Source organism: Peromyscus leucopus, chromosome 1 (genome assembly GCF_004664715.2).
Source record: "Peromyscus leucopus breed LL Stock chromosome 1, UCI_PerLeu_2.1, whole genome shotgun sequence".
Classification (NCBI taxonomy): domain Eukaryota; kingdom Metazoa; phylum Chordata; class Mammalia; order Rodentia; family Cricetidae; genus Peromyscus; species Peromyscus leucopus.
This window is the reverse complement of record NC_051063.1, coordinates 82,427,136-82,445,414: the sequence shown is the minus strand read 5'-3', so window position 1 is coordinate 82,445,414 and position 18,279 is coordinate 82,427,136. Positions and strand designations below refer to the sequence as shown.

Sequence of the window (18,279 nt, the reverse complement as noted above, 5' to 3'; positions counted from 1 at the left end):
ACACACACACACACACACACACACACACACACACACACACACCTACTGCTCTTCAGGCTTATGGGACACCATGCCTTGTTCCTCTCCCTTGCTTCATCTTTTCAAAGGACCTCTTCATTGCTCTCTCTGCTACCACCCTTCCTTGTTTAAAGTACATTTCCCACGTAGTTCTGGGGTGATCTTTAACCTATACTGTGCCAGGCCACATCACATTTTTTTTTTTTAAATGGCTGTTGCCTCTTTTCCATTCTAGACGCAGAGACTGCTTTGCGTGACAAGCTGGTTCCTGCCCCAGGTCCTTTGCTCTTCTTTTCTCTGTTTAGAACGTTCTAGGCTCAGACAGGACCATGGCTCCCCCAACACACACTTTACTCAGGCTTTTGCTCAGATGTTCTTAATCATAAGGTTTTTCCTGGGCACCACCATTCTTTATTATGCTTTGATTTTTTTTTATAGGAAAGATTTTTACACCACTTGGTAGAGATTTATTAACTGATAGATTATTGTTCATCATTCATATCCATTAGTCTCTAAGCTCCATGAGGGCAGAGCCTTTTATCTGGCTCATTTTAGTGCATGTGCAAGTGTGCAGCTGATTTTTGTTGAATGAATGAACTAATGAATGGATGAACTCAGGAAGGCAAGCTCCATTTAATATCTTTTTTTTTTCCCAAAAAAAACTTAGGAGAACTTAGAGGCAAAAAAAAAAAAAAAAAAAAAAAAAAAAAAAAAAAAAAAAAAAAAAAAAGAAAGAAAGAAAGAAAAGAAAAGAACGGTATTCAAAGGCCACAGTTTGACCTTTTACCTCCAGATATCTGGGTCTTAAAGGAACCTTAGTCCCCAACCTCCCTTCACACAGCTCTTCCAGGAATGGAATGGCTTTTAGGACAGCAGCCCTTGCAGCTCCAGGCCTGGACACCATGAGGTAGTTTGTTGTTACAGACCAAAGTCATTCAGGGCACTTGGTTCAAAAGACAGGATGTGGGCTGTGAGCCTCCAGTCCATCGTTCAAAGGAAATCTCCTCCAGCAGCAGTGTCTCCTGGGATGTTTTCCCAAGCCTCCCTGGGAGGTGCTGGGGCCTCTCAAAAGACTAAGAATAGATAGGCACATCCAGTTACCCAAACATGTCAACCTTAAAAGTGAGTGCTATTTTTTTTCCCTTGTTACCTTTGAATTACTGTGTAGGAGAAGGACACTGTATTATTATAGGCATGGCTCACCATGAGGTTGTTAGATACCTAATAATGACTCCCCACTCTGTAGCTTCCAGGCAGAGCTGTTGGAGCGATATGTAAGCTCTGCCACTGCTGAGGTCCACCCCTTTGTCACCAGTGTGCTTTGTAGTTGGGACAGCCCAGCCACCATTCCACAACAGTGAGACTGTGTATACCTTAGCCACTCCCATCTCACTATGCCTGTGCATAGAAGAATTTACCTGATCTGTATAGGTTGTTGTTGGGACTGAATAAGACTGCACGTGCTGACACTCACCCAGCACTTAATGTTATTTTTTATCTGTGAACGTTTGCTGGTCACAGCACAGGTAATCTTCATTTACTCTGTCACTTACTCACTCAGTGCTCATTGGGCTTGTAGGAGGTGTCAGATGCTAAACTTGACACTGAGGGATGCGAAGGTATCACTGACAATGTCTGGGTCGTGTGAAAGAGTTCACTGTCTGACGCCATCCTTCGTTCCCAGGGTGTAGAGCATGACAGGGGTGGGGGATTTAGGTGCAGTACCTTATATAACACCCAGTGTCATCGTCAGCTACCTTCCCATCCTTCAGGTCACATCAAGGAGAGTGTGGTGTTGGATATTAATGTACCCTGAACACTTTTGAATCTCCTCTCCTAACAAGTAAACGAAGGCTTCAGTCTCACATGAGGATGGCACCTGGAGAGATTTTAACAACATAAACCTAGGTACATCCAACCTTATAGACCTTTTTAAGATACTCCACAAATGTGACCAGAATTTGTGAAGCTGGGACCCAAGTGAGTTTAACATTTAGAGAAACATTCATTTGTTATATTTACCTCTCCTCCTCATTAGCCTCATTTTACAGTTGGGGAAACTGAGTCTTTTTGTGGATGGAGTTCTCTTCTAAGGGTTCAAGCAAGCAGAGACGAGTCTTCCTTGTGGTGGAGTTAGATATATATATAATATAAAGCGAGCTCCTCCCGTACCTCTGCAGAACGTGTGTGTGTGTGTGTGTGTGTGTGTGTGTGTGTGTGTGTGTGTGTGGCCACAGGCCTTTCCGGATGAGTGACAGCGAAAGCCCATCCCTCCAGAAGACGCATGAAGAATGACCAATGGGATGGATGGAGGGTGTTGGGTACCAGTCTCTGCAGAGGCCAGGGTGAAACTGGCTGCGTCCAGCCTGTTCCACCCTCATTTCTCGGAGCCCCTCAGGCCCTTCGGCGGGGCGGCGTTTGGTCCTGGCTGGGGCACGGGAGGTGCTCATCTTAATGCACTTGGGGCCGAGGATAGCGTGCTAGGGGTGCGGCTCGGGTCTGTCCAGCGCAGTCTGCGGTCCCCGTGCTGCAGCGCTGCGGCTAAGAACACTTGGTTGGGAGGCCGGCGGTCTCCGGCGTGTGTGTGTGTGTGTGTGTGTGTGTGTGTGTGTGTGTGTGTGTGTGGTGTGGTGTGGTGTGGTGTGGTGTGGTGTGTGTGGTGCCAATATGTAAAGCAACTGGCGGCTCTGGGCGGGGCCTGGGTCCGATGCAAATGAGGGAGGCGGGGTTATCCTGTGGCTCCGCCTCCCTCCCCCGCAGCTGGGGCCAGCGGTGCCAAGCACAGCTGGACCAGCGGCAGCAGCTGGGCGAGTGACAGCCCAGCTCCGCGCGCGCGGCCGCCGCCAGAGCCGGCGCGAAGGGGCAGCGCGGCCCCGCGGTCCCCGGGCGGCAGCAGCGGCCGCCTAGTCCCGCGCCTCTCCGGGCCCGCAGCCCCGCGGTCCCGCCGCCCCGGGGCCGCCACCTCTCGGGGCTCCCCCGGTCCCCGCGCGCGCAAGATGGCTGACCCGGCTGCGGGGCCGCCGCCGAGCGAGGGCGAGGAGAGCACGGTGCGCTTCGCCCGCAAAGGCGCCCTCCGGCAGAAGAACGTGCACGAGGTGAAGAACCACAAATTCACCGCCCGCTTCTTCAAGCAGCCCACCTTCTGCAGCCACTGCACCGACTTCATCTGGTGAGAGCGCGCCGCGCGGGCCACCTGCCCGGGGCCCCAGAGGGCAGCGACACGCGTGGGGACCCCTCTCGCCGCCCCCGGGGGAGGCGGAACCGTGTGCCCATCCCCATCCCGCTGGTCCCTTCTGTCCCGCTCTCTGGGATGACCAATCCCGCAGGTGCCGGGTCCTCTGGTCCCAGACGGCTGGCCGCCAGGCGCCTCCTGCCCTCTTGCACTCTGTCGCCTGAGCGCCCAGGGACAGCGCCGCAGGCGCCTTTTCGACACCTGGCTCAGGGCGCAGGGTGGCTGTTCCTCCTCGGCAGGGCAGCTCCGCGGGTGTCTTTCTCGCCTGGGGTTCCCGATCTTTCTGCCTTCTTCCGGGCTCGAGGCGCTTCAACCCTCACCCCTCCTTTCCGGGGCAGCTCCCTGGGGTGTCCTTTAGTTCCCCGGGGCGTGGAGCATCCTTCCTCTCTCCGTGTCCCTAGAGTAGCGCCCTGGGTTATCACTTACTGAGCCCCTAGAGTCCTGAGCACCCCCTCCCCCCCATTTATTCCTCAGTTCTCACCCTCACGTCGCTGCAGGACCCTTTATTCCCCCTGCCTCTCCAGGGCGACCTTTCTTTCTCCTAGTCTCTCAGGGGACACCACCGCGGAGGAGTCCCTCTCATCCTCCTTTTCTCTTTCCCAGAGGGTACTCCCGGCATCTCCTTGGGCAGATATCCAGCCCGCCTTCCGCCCCCACCCGGACGGAAATGCACCTTCGCATCCCGCCACCTGGTGGTCGCGGTCTTGTCGGAACGGCAGGGGAGATGTAGGGTGGGGGTTACTGCCAAGCCCCCGCAATGTACCCCACAATCCCATCCAAGGCGGAAGACTCTTGGACACCGGCCTGTAGCTAGGAGATTGCATCTGGGGTAGAGGGACAGTGGGAAGGGAGGGGGCTACTGTGTGAAATTAGGTGACTGGACCCCTCAGACTGATATTCCTCCTTGTGCTTTTTACAGGGGCTTCGGGAAGCAGGGATTCCAGTGTCAAGGTAGGCTCTGGGGCTCTGTGGTTGCTGATGGTGGGAAGAGAGGGTAAAAGAGACTTCAAAGACATGTCTGAGTTAGGCAGAATGAAGTAATCTTGCCTGTCAGAGTGACCTCCTTGGCTAGGAATCCTTCACCACCAAAGGGTCCTTTTAAGGGGTGTGTGTTTGGGCCAATGATGCACCATCCAGGAAAGGCCAGTGGAGTTGGAAGGCCCTAAATGTCAAAAAGTGCATTCATCCCTCTGCCTTCTGGGCATTCTCCTAGAATTGCCAGCCCTGCTTAAGTAAGGAAATGTCTTGAAGAGGGAACCCCTCTCTTCCTAATTCTAGCCCCTTCCTGCTCACGGCTCTTCCTCACCCCCCAGGAGGTTCAGCCTCTTTCCCCTGCTTTGCAGAGGTCTCAGCAGGTGGCTGCCTCCTCTGCAGATGGCGCGTCCCCTAGAAAAGCAACTGTGGTTTCCCCCGGGCCTCCTCCCTCTCTGAAAGGGGTGGTCCCAGATAGGGTGCCTCTCAGATCCCGCCTGAGGTTGCCCTTTTTAACTTCTGAGGAGGCACAGGAAAGACTCCAAGAGACTGGTTACCTGGGTTCTTGCATCTGGCTTGAGAGCCAGGATTCCAACTAGTGGTGCCCTTCAAATATCAGGGACCTGGTGGCCTCTCCTGTCTACAAGATGGACTGTGGGCTAGGCAATGAAGCTTGCCCAGAGAGTGCTTGCTTTGTGCCAGGGAGGCTCTGGAGTGCATCACCCGAAACGGGGGAGGGGAAAAGATGGGTTTTAAAATGGATCTCCAAAGATGACTAGCTTGTATACTCCTTTAACCCTTAGAATGCCATAAATAGTTTGTGAATTTGGTGTTAGCATCCTAGAACTGCAAGCCCCCCCACACACACACACACAGAGAAAGAGAGAGAGAGAGAGAGAGAGAGAGAGAGAGAGAGAGAGAGAGAGAGAGAGAGAGAGCTTCAACTTGTTGAACATTGACTCTACTTTTATGCTGAAGTAATCATTTGGAACTGAGGGCATCCATTTATCAAGACAGGACACATTTACCGCTGTGTCTGTCCATACAGTACTGGCCCAGTTCTGATCTCCTTAGCCCACTTGAATTTGCTGGTTTGTTCCCCCTTCCCCCTTTAGGCCAGGTGTGGTTGAATTTAGTCAGAAATGGTTCTTTATTCCTCTCCTCCCCTACCTTCCACCCCCCCATCCTCCCCCTCCCCTGCCCTCCTTGCTCCGCCTATCTTTCCCCTCCCCTTTCTGTCTCCTTCTCCTTCCCCTTTCTCTCTTCTCTCTCGGTCTCACTTTGTGCCCAGACTGGCCTCCCTCTGGATGTTCTTCCATGCTCCTGTTTTGGATTCCCAAATGCTGGGATTACAGGTGTGCTCAGAGGCAATTTGACATCCACCATCCTGTAAGCTGGGCTTCAATCTGGAGAAGAAAGCATATGGGTGTGGAATAGCTTGAAGTGTGTCTTAGTGCCCACAGGAGAGCTCTGTCTTTCAAGGTTACTCTGCAAGCAAACATAAAAAGACCCCAGCAAGCAGAGGTGACTGTGTAATTTGCATGGAATGCTGACCTGCAGTGTATGTGGCCTGCTGCCTTAAGCTGCAGATTCTTATTTGAGTTCTGGAGTGAGGTGGGGGGAACCTTCTAGACCTTTCCAACCTCCTTTGCTAAGATTTGGAGCCTTGGTTTTATGCACCACACAGAAGAACTTCCTGAGTCCCCTGCCTGTGGCAACAAGTTAGGCCAGAAGCACAGTCTGGATTGTTTTCTAGAACTTTCTCATCTTCTCAAACAAAATACTGAGGGTGTCGGAACTGTGCAGTCTCTATGAGGTTGCCGTTCGCTTCCATGAATTGGTTTCTGTTTTTGTCTCTTGCTGAGGTCAGGGGTGATTTTTTAAAACATCGATTCTGTGGCTCTCCTGTGCCACCTGCTCTGCTGTTATTGATGGCTGGGAAAGTCAGCTTTGGAATGTGCGGGGGATGGCACATATGGAGCAGGAGATCCTTTCATCCAAAGCCCAGGAAGTTTTGTGTTTTGGGGGGCAGAATGAGAACAAAATCAGAATTAAAGTTTTCAAGAAGTCTGATCAACTTTGGGGATAAGACTTTCAGGGGCTGGTTGGAGCATTTGCCAGTGTGCCGACTCCCTGGACTCCCAGGGACAAAGGGAGGGATGAGAGACAGGTATTTCAAAAGTCATGTTTCTTTTCAGTTTTCCACCCCTTAGATCTCTGAACATCTGGTCCTCTGTGTTACTGCTTTGACAGTCTATTCCATCTGAGTTGGAGTGGGTAGGAGGAAGAAGAGGGGGTGGGGTAGATTGATGGGCCCTGAACTGAGCTGCTTAGGATGAGGTACATCCCAGAAGGAGGGGAGGGAGTTTATCCCTGGTACACAGCGTTGCTTGGGAGTAATTCTGGAATCATAGGCAAGCTCCTTTTATCTGATTATTTTCAGTGCCTGGTGCCTGATATTTTCCCTTACAATAAATTTACTTAAACTAGGACCAGCATTTTAATAGAAAATGCACAGGGTTTATTCTTTTACCTAAATCAACCGTCCAGAGTCCTGGTACCTTCAGTCTACTGTGCTGCCATCCTGGGGAGCAATAGTTATCTCACAGTTCAAGAAGATACTGTTTCTCCAGTTCGCAGGCCTCCTTTCAGCCAGTAGGCAGCAGGAAAGGGATGAAGCCAAAAGACCCATGTTCAGTGGCCCTTAGGGACCCTGTGGCCCTGAGAGACTCTTACATAGTCTGTTGGCTAGAACCTAATGCCATGTCCACACGTTGCTGCAAGGGAACCTACAGGGCAGCAGTGTTTAGCTCGGGCAGCACATTCCTAGCCAAGAGCTGAGGGAGGCGTGTTTCCATCTCAAAAGTGGAAGCAGATTGGCTAGAGCCTGAGTACTCTGGAGTAGGAGGGTGTGGAAGGGTCCCAAGATGGAGAAACCCTTGCCACTGCCCTCATGCTCCAGCGTGCTGTCATGGAAATTGGGGGTGCAGGTCAGTGCATCCAGAAACCATGGGAAATTATGGATTTTTATAGACTCGGGATGCTTTCTTAAGAGTAGATTTCTTGCTTTCGTACAGCTAAAGGACAAAGCTCTAGGTGAACTGCCACAGCACCTCACCTCTCCTCCCTCCTCTTTCTTTGATAATAATGCCTCTGGTGACAGAGGATTGGGGCTGAGGATTGCTCTTGTGAAACTGCATATATTTCGGGTTAGAAATGGGACCCATCTCTAATATCACAGATCAGACATTCTTGACAGATCAAGGCATTCTTGACAGAAACCCAGAAACTACATGTTGTGATTAAATTGTAATTAACACAAACCCAAAAACAAAACAAAAGAAAAAACACAAACCACTGGGTGGAATTCAACTTTTTTTTTTTTTTTTTTTTTTTTTTTGAAGTCGCTTCATTAGAAATAGAGAAGCATTAAATGTTCAGATCTAGATTTTTTATAGCACGGGGTTGGAATCACACAGAGCTGGACTCCAGTCTCTGATCTGCTATCTGTCATTGTGTGACCTTGGCAAGCCCATCCCACACTGTAGCTTTACTCTCCTTGGTAAAACAGGGCAGCTGGTGTCTGCTTTGTAGGGCTGGGGGACAAAGGAGGTATTTAGAGAGAGGTGGTCACAGTGAATGTAAACAACTGTAAGAAAGGTGATCACCATCACTTGACTTGGTGGGAAAATGTGTCAAAGCTGGGCAGAGCTGGCTCTGGAACGCACGAAATGACTGTGCTTGTTTCACATGCTCAGATGGGCTGGTTTCTCTGTAGGCTTTAGGTAATATCAAAGTATATACTTCAGTGTCTGGACGCAGAGGGCATGGCTTCCCTCATGAGAAAGATCTGAACTTGCCTTGGATTCTCTAGAAAAAAACCCTTGCTACTAATATTCTGACTATGAAGAACTAGAATTGATGATTACAACGAATAAGTCTTTTTCCCTTCCCCGGGTGAATTAAAAAACACAGGTTTTTAGCCTCTTGGTTGAATTATTAAAAAAAGAAGAAGAAAGAAAGAAAACAAACTCTAAGTATCACACAAATCCCACCACTGTTATTTTCCCTCAGTAGAAACTTTATAGAATGCAAGTTTAATGTAGTATCTAGTTAACATAAACAGATTAGAATATGCACTTAAAACAATAACCACCACCACCAATATGAATTGCGATGCAGCTCAGCAGAAGAATGCTTTCTTAGTATGTGTAAGGTCTTGGGTTCTATCCCCAACCTCAAAAACCAAAAGAATAAAGAAAACATTAATCAGAGGTTAATTTTATTTTGGGCACAGCTTTCTCTGTGTACTTATATTGTTACACTGAGCATTTTGGGTTGAACTTTCTCAGTAAACAGAATCAGCAAGGCGGACGGCAGGGTGGTAGACGTGGCTTCGGCTGCTGTACCCTGCTCCTCCTTACCACCCCTCCACCCTGCCCCAGTCCTCACAACAGATCCCAGAGACTTATGAACCAAAGTCCACTCACTTGTTGCCTGATTCTGATGATGTTCTAGCAGGTTTTTTATGCAGGTAAAAGGCAGAGAAGCTTTGCAGTTTTGTGTTTGATGGTTTGGATCTCTTTGCACCTAAAGTAGCACTTCAGGCTCAATATCTCTATCAAAATAAGAGTCTGGTAAGTGGGTTAACCGGGGGCTGAGAACGGAGGGCTGATTTGTTCGAGAAGCAACAGAAAATTCATTTTGAGCAGTCCAGCCCTCCAGGGGTGCCTGAAGCTTGTTACTGAGCAGTTACCTTCCCAAGTAAATATGGAAAATGTGACCTTTGGAAATCTGGTTGGCATGATATGCAGGTTCTTCTAAACTAATTCAAAAATATATTATTTCCAAGACTAGTGATCCTCTGGGTCTTGCCTGGGGCAGGTGAAGTGCATAGACAGTGCATCTAAGCCAGTGAGAAAAACTCTAAGAGTTGGTGACTAGTCAGACCCCTCAGCATTTGAGGGTAGTTTCTACAGGGCTGGAGAGATGGCTTAGTGGTTCAGAAAGTGCACTGCTCTTGCAGAGGGCCCAAGTTCGGTTCCCATCACCCACATCAGGTGATTCACAACAGGCTGTAACTGCAGCTCCAGGGGATCTTATACTTCCAGTCTCTGTAGGTACCTGCCTTCACATGCACGTGCCCTGCCCCATACATGTAAATAAAGATAATTTTAAAAAAATCTTAAAAAGAAAATGATTTACATACGTGTTGACATTGTAGTCATTTTCCTTTCTCTGTCTCTCCCCCTTTCTCTTTCTTTCTGTCTCTGTTTCCCTCCTCACCCCACATGTGCACACACACATAAAAATAGATTCCTATACCAGCGATAGTGGCTCACATCTTTAATCCTAGCACTCTGGAGGCAGAGGCAGGCGGAGCTCTGTGAGTTTGAGGCCAGCCTGGTCTACAGAGTGAGTTTCCGGGTAGCCGGGGCTACACAGAGAAACTCTGTCTCAAAAAAAATTTTTTTTTGAGATTACGCAACTTTTCAGCCACAAAGAGAGTCCAATCATCACATACCATTTCAAATTCATATCTGGTCTTTAGATTCTGCAGACCAGTTTGTTCTTGGTAGGCAGGAAGATCGGCTAGAAAGTTCACCTTCCTGGATTGATGCCTTCCAATGCTGGGACCCTTGTCATTTTCCCAATTCATTGTAATGTGAAATCATTGACTTCATTCATACAATCTCCGGAGTTGAAGTTGTGTGATATTACATAGATGGAATATTGGACTTTTTTTTTTTAACTAGAGACCACAACATCTACAGTGTTTACATATGACATTTGGAAATGTGATGTCTGCTTGAAAATCCTGTAGAAAATTGTTGTATGTCCATACATGCCTGCATCCATCCTTCTACTCATCGATCCTTCTATCCATCCATGCATTCTTTTAAAAAGTATTCAGTGATTATGTTCTATGTGTATGGAATGGTTTTAGGTGACAGAACCCAATAGTGAATGCTACTGAGAAGGTTCCTGATGTGGTAGTATAGGAAGGAGAGCTAGGACTTATTACAAATGAACCAACATTTAATTTCACTTTGGTGGAAATCTACCAGATGCTTCAAGATTGTTCCATGAGAGGCTAACCTATGTAATGCTTCAAGATGGAATTGGGGTCCTTTGGTCTAAGAATTAAGAAGCCCAAATTCTCTCTCTCCATTTTGAGGTGTCCAGGATCTACAGCTAAAAACCTGCATTGTGATGTGTGTAAAGATATTCAGGAGACATTATCTCCATGACATTCTTGGAGTGCTCAGACAAGAGACCTCAAGATGGAGTCTCAGCGTGACAGCCAGTGAGCTCCAGATCCTCTTAGTAACTCGGATAATGAGTTGACTTCCTTTTTGTCTAGGGGTTGCGGGCGATTTGAGGTGGCTGTTCTAAAGCAGACAAAATCAGACAACTTCAGGGGAGGTAGAACAACTCAGAGCTGGTAGATGGGAACATAAATAAAAAGTAAGAACGGGGCATCATGGAGAATTGTCGGCTGAAATCCAGTTTCATGGACTTGAGATTGCTCATGTTGCCTCAAATGCTGTATGGTATCAGTCCTCTGCCTTACAATTTCTTCCTCATTTGAAAGTTATTTTTTTAAGTCGTTTCACAGTTAACAACATTGAAGCCCATATGGAGAAAGATCCTTTGTCAGCTCTCTTCCCATCATTCTGATTTAATTTGGGAGAAGGCTTCACTTTGGTGCTAACACGTCTTTAATGCCTAACACAAATCCATGCACCAAGTAAGTAGCCATCGAGTATTCTTGATGAGAGCCTAGGGTATTTTAGTTCATACCTGCAGAGCACCCTGTTTATTTGATGATTCATTTGTTGTCCACTGTTACCCAGTGTTGAGTCAGTCCTGTTCTGGGTTTGATTTAGGACTAGCTGCACTTTCTTGTGAGCAGACAAGGGGTGCTTCAGTGTCTTTCCTGGAAGTGTTCATGCTGGAAGGAAGCTCTGTGTTCCAGATGTCTCAGCCTTCTGCCTCCTGAACGAGGGGGACTACAGGCACATGCCACCATGCCTGGCTCACTCATGATTCTGTCTCTCTGTGACTGTTTTCTGGGGCCAGGTAAAACACCATCCAAAGAAGAAAATACTCATCTAGTCATTGTCTACCCAGTAATTGCTCAATACTGTCCATCTACCCATTCACTTAATAAGTGTGTGTTGAAGGTCTGCCATGTATCAGGTGCTGGTCTAGGCACTGGAAGTAGAGTAAGGAACAAAGTGGAATCCCTACATTCATGGAACTTGCATTGTAGGGCAAGAATGGTAAACAGTGTAGAATGAACACACAGTACACTGTTAGGTTGCAGTAGGGACTTTGAAGAGAATGAAGACATGATTCTTACCCTAGATGATTCCTGTGAAGGAGGTATATCACATGACCAGTTAGTTCTGCTGTGTAATCAAAAGTGCTCTACAAAGGGTGCAAAGACACTTTGTGCGATATTGCTCTTCCTTGGGGAGAGGTAGAGAAGACTCCATAGATGAGGTGACATTTGAGAACAGTCTTACCATAAGAGTAGGAGTTCCTTGAGTGGCAAGAGGTGAGGACAGAAGAGAGTACATGTGGAGATACAGAGGAGAGGGAACAGGGCACCTGCATGGAGCAGGAAGAAGGATGTGTGAGGGCGGAGCTGGTGGGAGATGGAGGTCACACCTCTCACTTCCTAGTCAACTAGGAAGTGCTTGTTGTCCTTGTCTTAATGTGGGGGTGGGTGTGTGGGGAGTGAGGTGGCTGGCCAAAGGCTTACAACCAGCGTGAGACGCATTTTGAAACAATCAGAGCCATGACTCAGATCCTGAAATTCCAGGCTTGTGGAGCAGGAGGTCAGCTGGGATGGCTGACAGAGCTACTGAGGGGCGGTCGGGGTGTGTCAGCTGAGTAGAGAGGGGCCACTGCTGTTTTTCTGAATCCTAAAGAGACATTTGGGATTTCATGTCCACCATATTGTTGACTGTTCTATTTTTGGGGGTGGTTACTAGGTTATTTTTGCGGTTCTAACAATAGGGATGCCTTTCCTCAATGCGTCCTTCGGCACAGAAGGCCATAGAAATGATTCTTCCTCTGAAAGGAATCCTCCCACTCCCACCCCACCCGCTCGCTCTCTCTGCTGCTGTCACTCACCCTCCAGCACATGCTGATTGAGCACATGTGGTGCAATGGTGACAAGTCTGTGCTGGGGCGGGGGTGGGGTGGTGCGGTGGTTGGCGGCATAAAAGGTTTTGGTTCAGGATTGGGGAGGTTCAGGATTGGGTCTGTGAGTAACGAGGCTTGCTGTGCAGGTATGAGAAACCGAGTTTGAATGCTTGTAACATTAGAATTGTACAGGGAAGGGACAAGGGGATCTCTGGAGCATGCTGGCTGCCAGTCTAGCTCCAGGTTCAGTGAGAGACCCCGTCTCAAAGGAATAAGGTGGAGTAGTGACAGAGCAGGACACTGGGCAGCCTCCTTTGGCTGCCACATGCATGTCACACACACACACACACACACACACACACACACACACACACCCCTGCGTGTGTATGTGTATCTATGCACCCCCAAAGAGATGAGGAACTTTGGTTTAACTCTTGGTCTCTTACTATAGGCCTTGACTTAGCCTCTTGGGGCTTCTGTTTCCTCATGGGTAAAGGGGAGTAGTAACTCAGGGCTCAAGTCAGATGTCCCATGGGCATCTTGGATGGCATACAGAAAGCAATTCATACACGGCGGGTATTTCTGCTCTTGCTCGGGCCCTTTCCTTGTCCTTTCTGGGTTATAGTGTCGTTGGGGAGATGGGATGAATCTCCTCTATCAGGAAGGTGATGGGGGAGATGGATTTGCTGACCCTGTCCTGGTTAGTAGCAACAATTACAACTGATGATGGAATTGAGAGAGGGCAGCTGAGCACGGACAAGAGGGGTGATGTGAGCAGGAGTGAGCATCCGGCTTTCCAAGAAACCCCTTTCTGCCTAGTAATGCTTTAGTTTGTGGGAAAATCTCAGAAAGTTAATTTGAGACCCACAATTGCCCACTGACCCACTTTGGAAAATGTATCGATAGCAGTTCAATGTCAGATTTCCGATTTTTCACTTTTTCTTTCTCATTTTTTCTCTTGGTACTTTCTTTGTGCCAGGGTTTCATGTAGTCCAGACTGGCCTCCAGTTCACTATGTAGCCAAGGCTGTGTCTGAACTCCTGCTCCGTTTGCCTCTACCTCCTCAGTGCTGGGATCTAGCTCTTTTCAGTGTAGGTTCTTCTACCCTTCAAATGAACTCTTTTGGTCTCCTGTGGGCTGGGGATACTGGCAAAGAGCACGTGTGAGCTGGAAGTTGAAATGTGTAAGACTTTGGTTTGTGCTGCAAAGCCTCCTGTCCCTTGTGCTGGCAATCCCCACCCCCCTATGTTTTTCAGATAGAGTCTCACTAAATAGCCCAGGCTGGCCTTGAACTCACCATCGTCATGCCCTTCATCGCCCAAACCTCCTGAAGCCAGTCTGACTCTCTTCTCCCCTGGGCTGTCTCCGCTGTCTCCCATTCTCAGGCAGTGGCAGACTGAACCCAGGATCTCTGCCTTGTAATTGTTCTTTGTTCTCAACCGCCCCTCCCCAACAGTTCAATTTTGAGCAAGAGGATCTCTTTTAATATGGCCTCTGATACTAGCCCTTTGAGGCACATGCTAGGAGTGGAAAAATGTGCCTCATCTCTGTTGCTGACTTGCTACATCAGACATGTCACTGTCACTCCGAAACTGCTAGCGTGGGGCTGGGGCTTGTGAGAACTGCAGGTTTGTCCTTGGGTAAGACTGTTGGTCTCTTTGGACCAGGGCCACCTGACTCTCCTTTCCTGCACAGCCTTTGACTCTCCGCCATTGCCGGGAAGAGGCACCCGAGACCCTGCTTCTTACCCCTTTGCCCAGCTCCCTGTGTCTGTTTATGCTGTCCAGTGTCTGCTCTCCTCCTGTGTGACTGATTTCCAGGGAGCTGTCTCTCTTTGGGATACAGGCTACCCTTTGTGATCCCGACTCTTCTCATTTACCACATCACACGCAAGTAGCTTCCAATCGCCCATTTTATCTTGGAAGTCCTTGTTTTATTTTTTTGGAGACAGGGTCTTTCTAGCCCAGACCAACCTCAAGTCTGCAATCCTCCTGCCTCAGGTTTCTACCAATGACGCTTGGCCAAAAGACACAGGCTTCTAAGCTTCTGTGGCTGGGCCTGAGAAATGTTAGTGGGGGCTTTTCAGCTTTGCATACGGAAGTGACATCTGTATGGGAGACAGGCACCTTCTGGCATCACCATTGAAGGATGGTGCTGTTTGTCTTCTTAGGGGTGACATCTGCTTCCTGTTTCAATGTTGCCTATCGGCTGCAAACTATAATAAGGAAGCCAGGGCATTCTGACAATTTTCCCACCCAATAATTTAGTTCTGTTAATGTTTGGAAAACTGGAGTTCACAAACTATATTTAGAACTTAAAAATTTAAAACTCTCTATTAGTTAAGGCATTAGTGGGAATCTCTTAAAGCTACTGTAATAGATAAACCTTAAAGTCTCTGAGCTTTGACTGAAAATTTGCATCTCATTTGCATCAGAGGACCCCCCCTCCCCATGCAGGTGATCCTGACCAGGCAGTCTTCATGTGGGGCGCCCGCCCGAGTCTGAGTTCTCTCTCCTTGGACCAGTGGGTTGGGGTAAGATTGTGTGAGAAAGCACATTCATTCCACAACCGTTCTGGTCTGGGGGGACATCTGTTACTTCTGCTCACTTTCTGTGGGTCAGAACTCAGGCACAGGGGCACTCTGGGTGCAGGGGGTGAGCATGGGCATGGGGAGGGAGCAGAGTGATCAGCTCTGTCTCTGGGAGTGAAAGGAAACAGGGGTTCGTCCAACCCTTCCTCGGCCTCCAAAGCCATGGATGGTTTCCTTTTCTTTCCTTTGGGACTGTGAATTCAGTTTTCTCTCTCACTTGACCAGTCAAACTGTGATGTGAAACTGTACACCTCTTCACCTTTTCTGGTGCACTTTGTGGGGAAAGTGAGTTCTGTCTGTCTATTAAGAGTGAGATAAAGTAGTGTTCTTGGTTTTAGTCGTCAGAACAATCTGGTTCTTGTTAGAATTTCTGCTTCTCTCAATAAACTGGGTCTTAAAAAGAAGATTTACTTTATTTTTAATGGTGTGTGTATGTGTAGATGCATGTGCATGCAGATGTCCATGGAGGCCAGAAGAGGGCGTCAGATTACATGGCACTGGTGTTACAGGTGGTTATGAGCTAACTGATGTCAGTACTGGTCCTTCTGTAAGAGTGCTACATGCTCTCAACTACTGAGGCATCTCTCTAGTCCTTATCAACTAGGATTCTTGCTTGTTTAGGGCATCCTGAACACTATGATCCAGTTCAGGGTTGGGCAAGAGTACCTGTAGGTTCTTTGCTTTTATTCATTGTTCTTTGTATGCAAGCAACCTGCCAACCTCTCAAATCAGTGATTCACTATTGCATAGCAAAGATTAGTAGGTAAACTAAAAATGATTTTACTGAGCACTACTTCCTGGGGTCATTAATTTGGGTTGGGCTCAGCTGGGTGGTCTGTGTGTTCTTGGCTGGTCTTATCCATGTAGTTGGACCTCAGTTAGGATGCTTGGGATATGGGAGTCTTAGCTTAGGCATGTGGTGGTGGATGCATTCCCCACACATGAGTTGAGGTTACATTCAAAAGTGGCTGTGGGGCTTCTCTTAGCAGAAGGGAATTGTCAGCTTGCTCTAGAAATAAAGGAAGAAATAGAAGAGAGAATAGATTCTTCCTTTTGATGGGGGGGGGACTGTGAATAATTTGGGATGTCTTTGGAATCTAGCACACCAATTTTAATGTGTCTCTAAAACATGTTCAGTGTTTGGTTTCCTGAAATGAACTTGGGCCTCCAGCAGGCCACAGTATATAATGCTTACTGCTCATACCTGGTAATAATGGTCCTTACAGGGGACTGATGGAGCCAAGTGCGATGCTGTATGTTAAGAGTACAGCCAAGGGTAGTACATTGAATAGGACCACCTTTACCACTGCATCCCTGGGTTCTACAATCAATTACCCCCAAACATTTGGCACTTCATCAAGAGTGTGAGAATCAGAGAAAGGAGGACAGTGCCTCTGTTTTTGAGGACAGAGAGATCCAAGACGGAGGCAGACATACAAGGGAATATGTGTGATACCTGGTGGGACTGTAGAACCAGGGGATGCAGACATGGTCTCATGACACACTGCTTAAGAGCATGGTTTCATACCTCACCTTCTTCACTGATCACATGCAGGGCCTTGGGTACTTTACTCACTTGCAATCTTTAGGGTTTTTTTTTTTTTTTTTTTTTTTTTTTTTTTTTCTGTGAAATGAAGATAATGTCACATTCTCCTTTCCCAGGGTACCACTGGGTTAGATGAGACAGGGACATACAGAGAACATATGATTGCTCACTGTATCTTAGGACAGAAAAGATGGAGATGGTCTCAAAATGTCCTTGTGAAGATGTCCTAACAGGCACTAGTCTCAGCTCTCCTCCCACACCCCCTGACTGGTGTCATTGATGACGACTGCTCGAGGGTAGTTTACTGGATAGATAACTCTTGAGGTTGGCGCCCATAAGGCACTGGGGAAGTAAGAAAGAGAGGTGGTGCAGTCATTGTAGTAGGAGACAAAGCTGGTTCCAAAGCTGGAATTTTGTCAGAGCGAAGGCAGAGTGCGTGTATTGGGCAGGGGTGAATGAGAATATTAACTGAATGGTAGATTACTTGCCCAGAATACAGACAATCCTGTGTTTGATCTCTAGCAACACACACACACACACACACACACACACACACACACACACACACACACGCACAAAAGATAAATTTACCAGTTGTGGGGACACTATATATCTATAAAACCTCAGGCCTTGAGAAGCTGAGGAAGTAGGATCGAAAGTTTGATGTCAGTCTTGACTGTTTAGTGAGATTCTGTTTAAAAACAAGCAAACAAGCAAACACATCCCCAGAGACGGTGGGTACCTGTGTGTGTGGATGACAGAGGACAACCTCCTCAGCCACAGTCAACTTCGGTTGATTTGAGTCAGTCTCTCTCTAGCCTGGGGCTCACTGATTAGGATGGGCTGGCCGGCCAGTGAGCCTCAGGGATCCTCGCCAGTGTCTCCGTTCCCCTAGCAGTGGGATTACAAGGACACCCCGCCACACCCCGCTTTCTCACAGGGGCTCAGAGGCTTGGACTCAGGCCCTCGTGCTTGTACAACAAGCATTTTGCCAGCTGGGCTGCCTCCCCAGCCCCTCTCCTGCATTTGATTTTCACCACTGTGGTTTATCGCTCACTGGAGGGCCATGAAAGCAACTTAGTAAGTCATGTACACTATGAAAAATTAGAATAGAAAATATCAGAATTCATCAGCCTCAGGAAGAGTAAGTATGGGCGCATGAATCTTTTATACTGTGTTTTCATATGCAGGCGTGGGGGAACTGGGTCAAATGTAAATGGTGTTTCTGACCGTGGGGATAGACAACATGGTTTGAAAGTCACCGTGAAGAGCATGAAGAAGAAGCCTCGGAGGCTCATGAAGTTGGCCCATGGACTGTGGATGTCTAATTTATTTTTTAGGGATGTAAATGCATTGTTTTGAATTCTTCATAATGAGAAGTTTCCTTCTCACTCTAACATAGTATCCCAAGATCATTTTGGTTATCTTCCTTGAGCATTAACATATCACAGACAAAGTTATTTTTTTCCAAATAGAATGTTAAGTATAGTATATGACATTTTTACACATGAAATGAATGGTTTTGGTAGAACTGCCTGGCCTGACCTGCCATTGGGGTGAAGTGTCAGATTGCTGTGTCAAGAGGTGGCCCTTGAGACTGCAGAGAGAAGGAACTGCTTTATCTGGGATAATGCGGGCTGAAAAAGGAGTGTTTTATAAGCAGAGCCTTCACAGAGAGAGGGAGGGAGGAGGAGGTGTGTAGGGGGTGCACAGAGCAGTGGGGAGGTGTGGTGCCAGCATCAAGGTGGGTCAGATCCCTATGGT

At 47.9% G+C, this 18,279-nt stretch overlaps 1 protein-coding gene across 2 annotated transcripts in view; it reads left to right on the top strand.

Moving 5' to 3' along the window:
• Positions 1-2,800: 2,800 nt before the first annotated feature.
• Prkcb (protein kinase C beta) overlaps positions 2,801-18,279 on the top strand; it is a 333,907-nt gene continuing 318,428 nt past the window's right edge. The window contains exons 1-2 of one of the 2 annotated variants that reach the window (XM_028867864.1): positions 2,801-3,187; positions 4,170-4,201. In XM_028867864.1, the coding sequence (XP_028723697.1) occupies positions 3,015-3,187; positions 4,170-4,201 (205 nt within the window). In that variant the 5' untranslated portion in view covers positions 2,801-3,014. The remainder of the gene's footprint in view (positions 3,188-4,169; positions 4,202-18,279) is intronic. The other variant, XM_028867863.2, reaches the window with a different exon arrangement.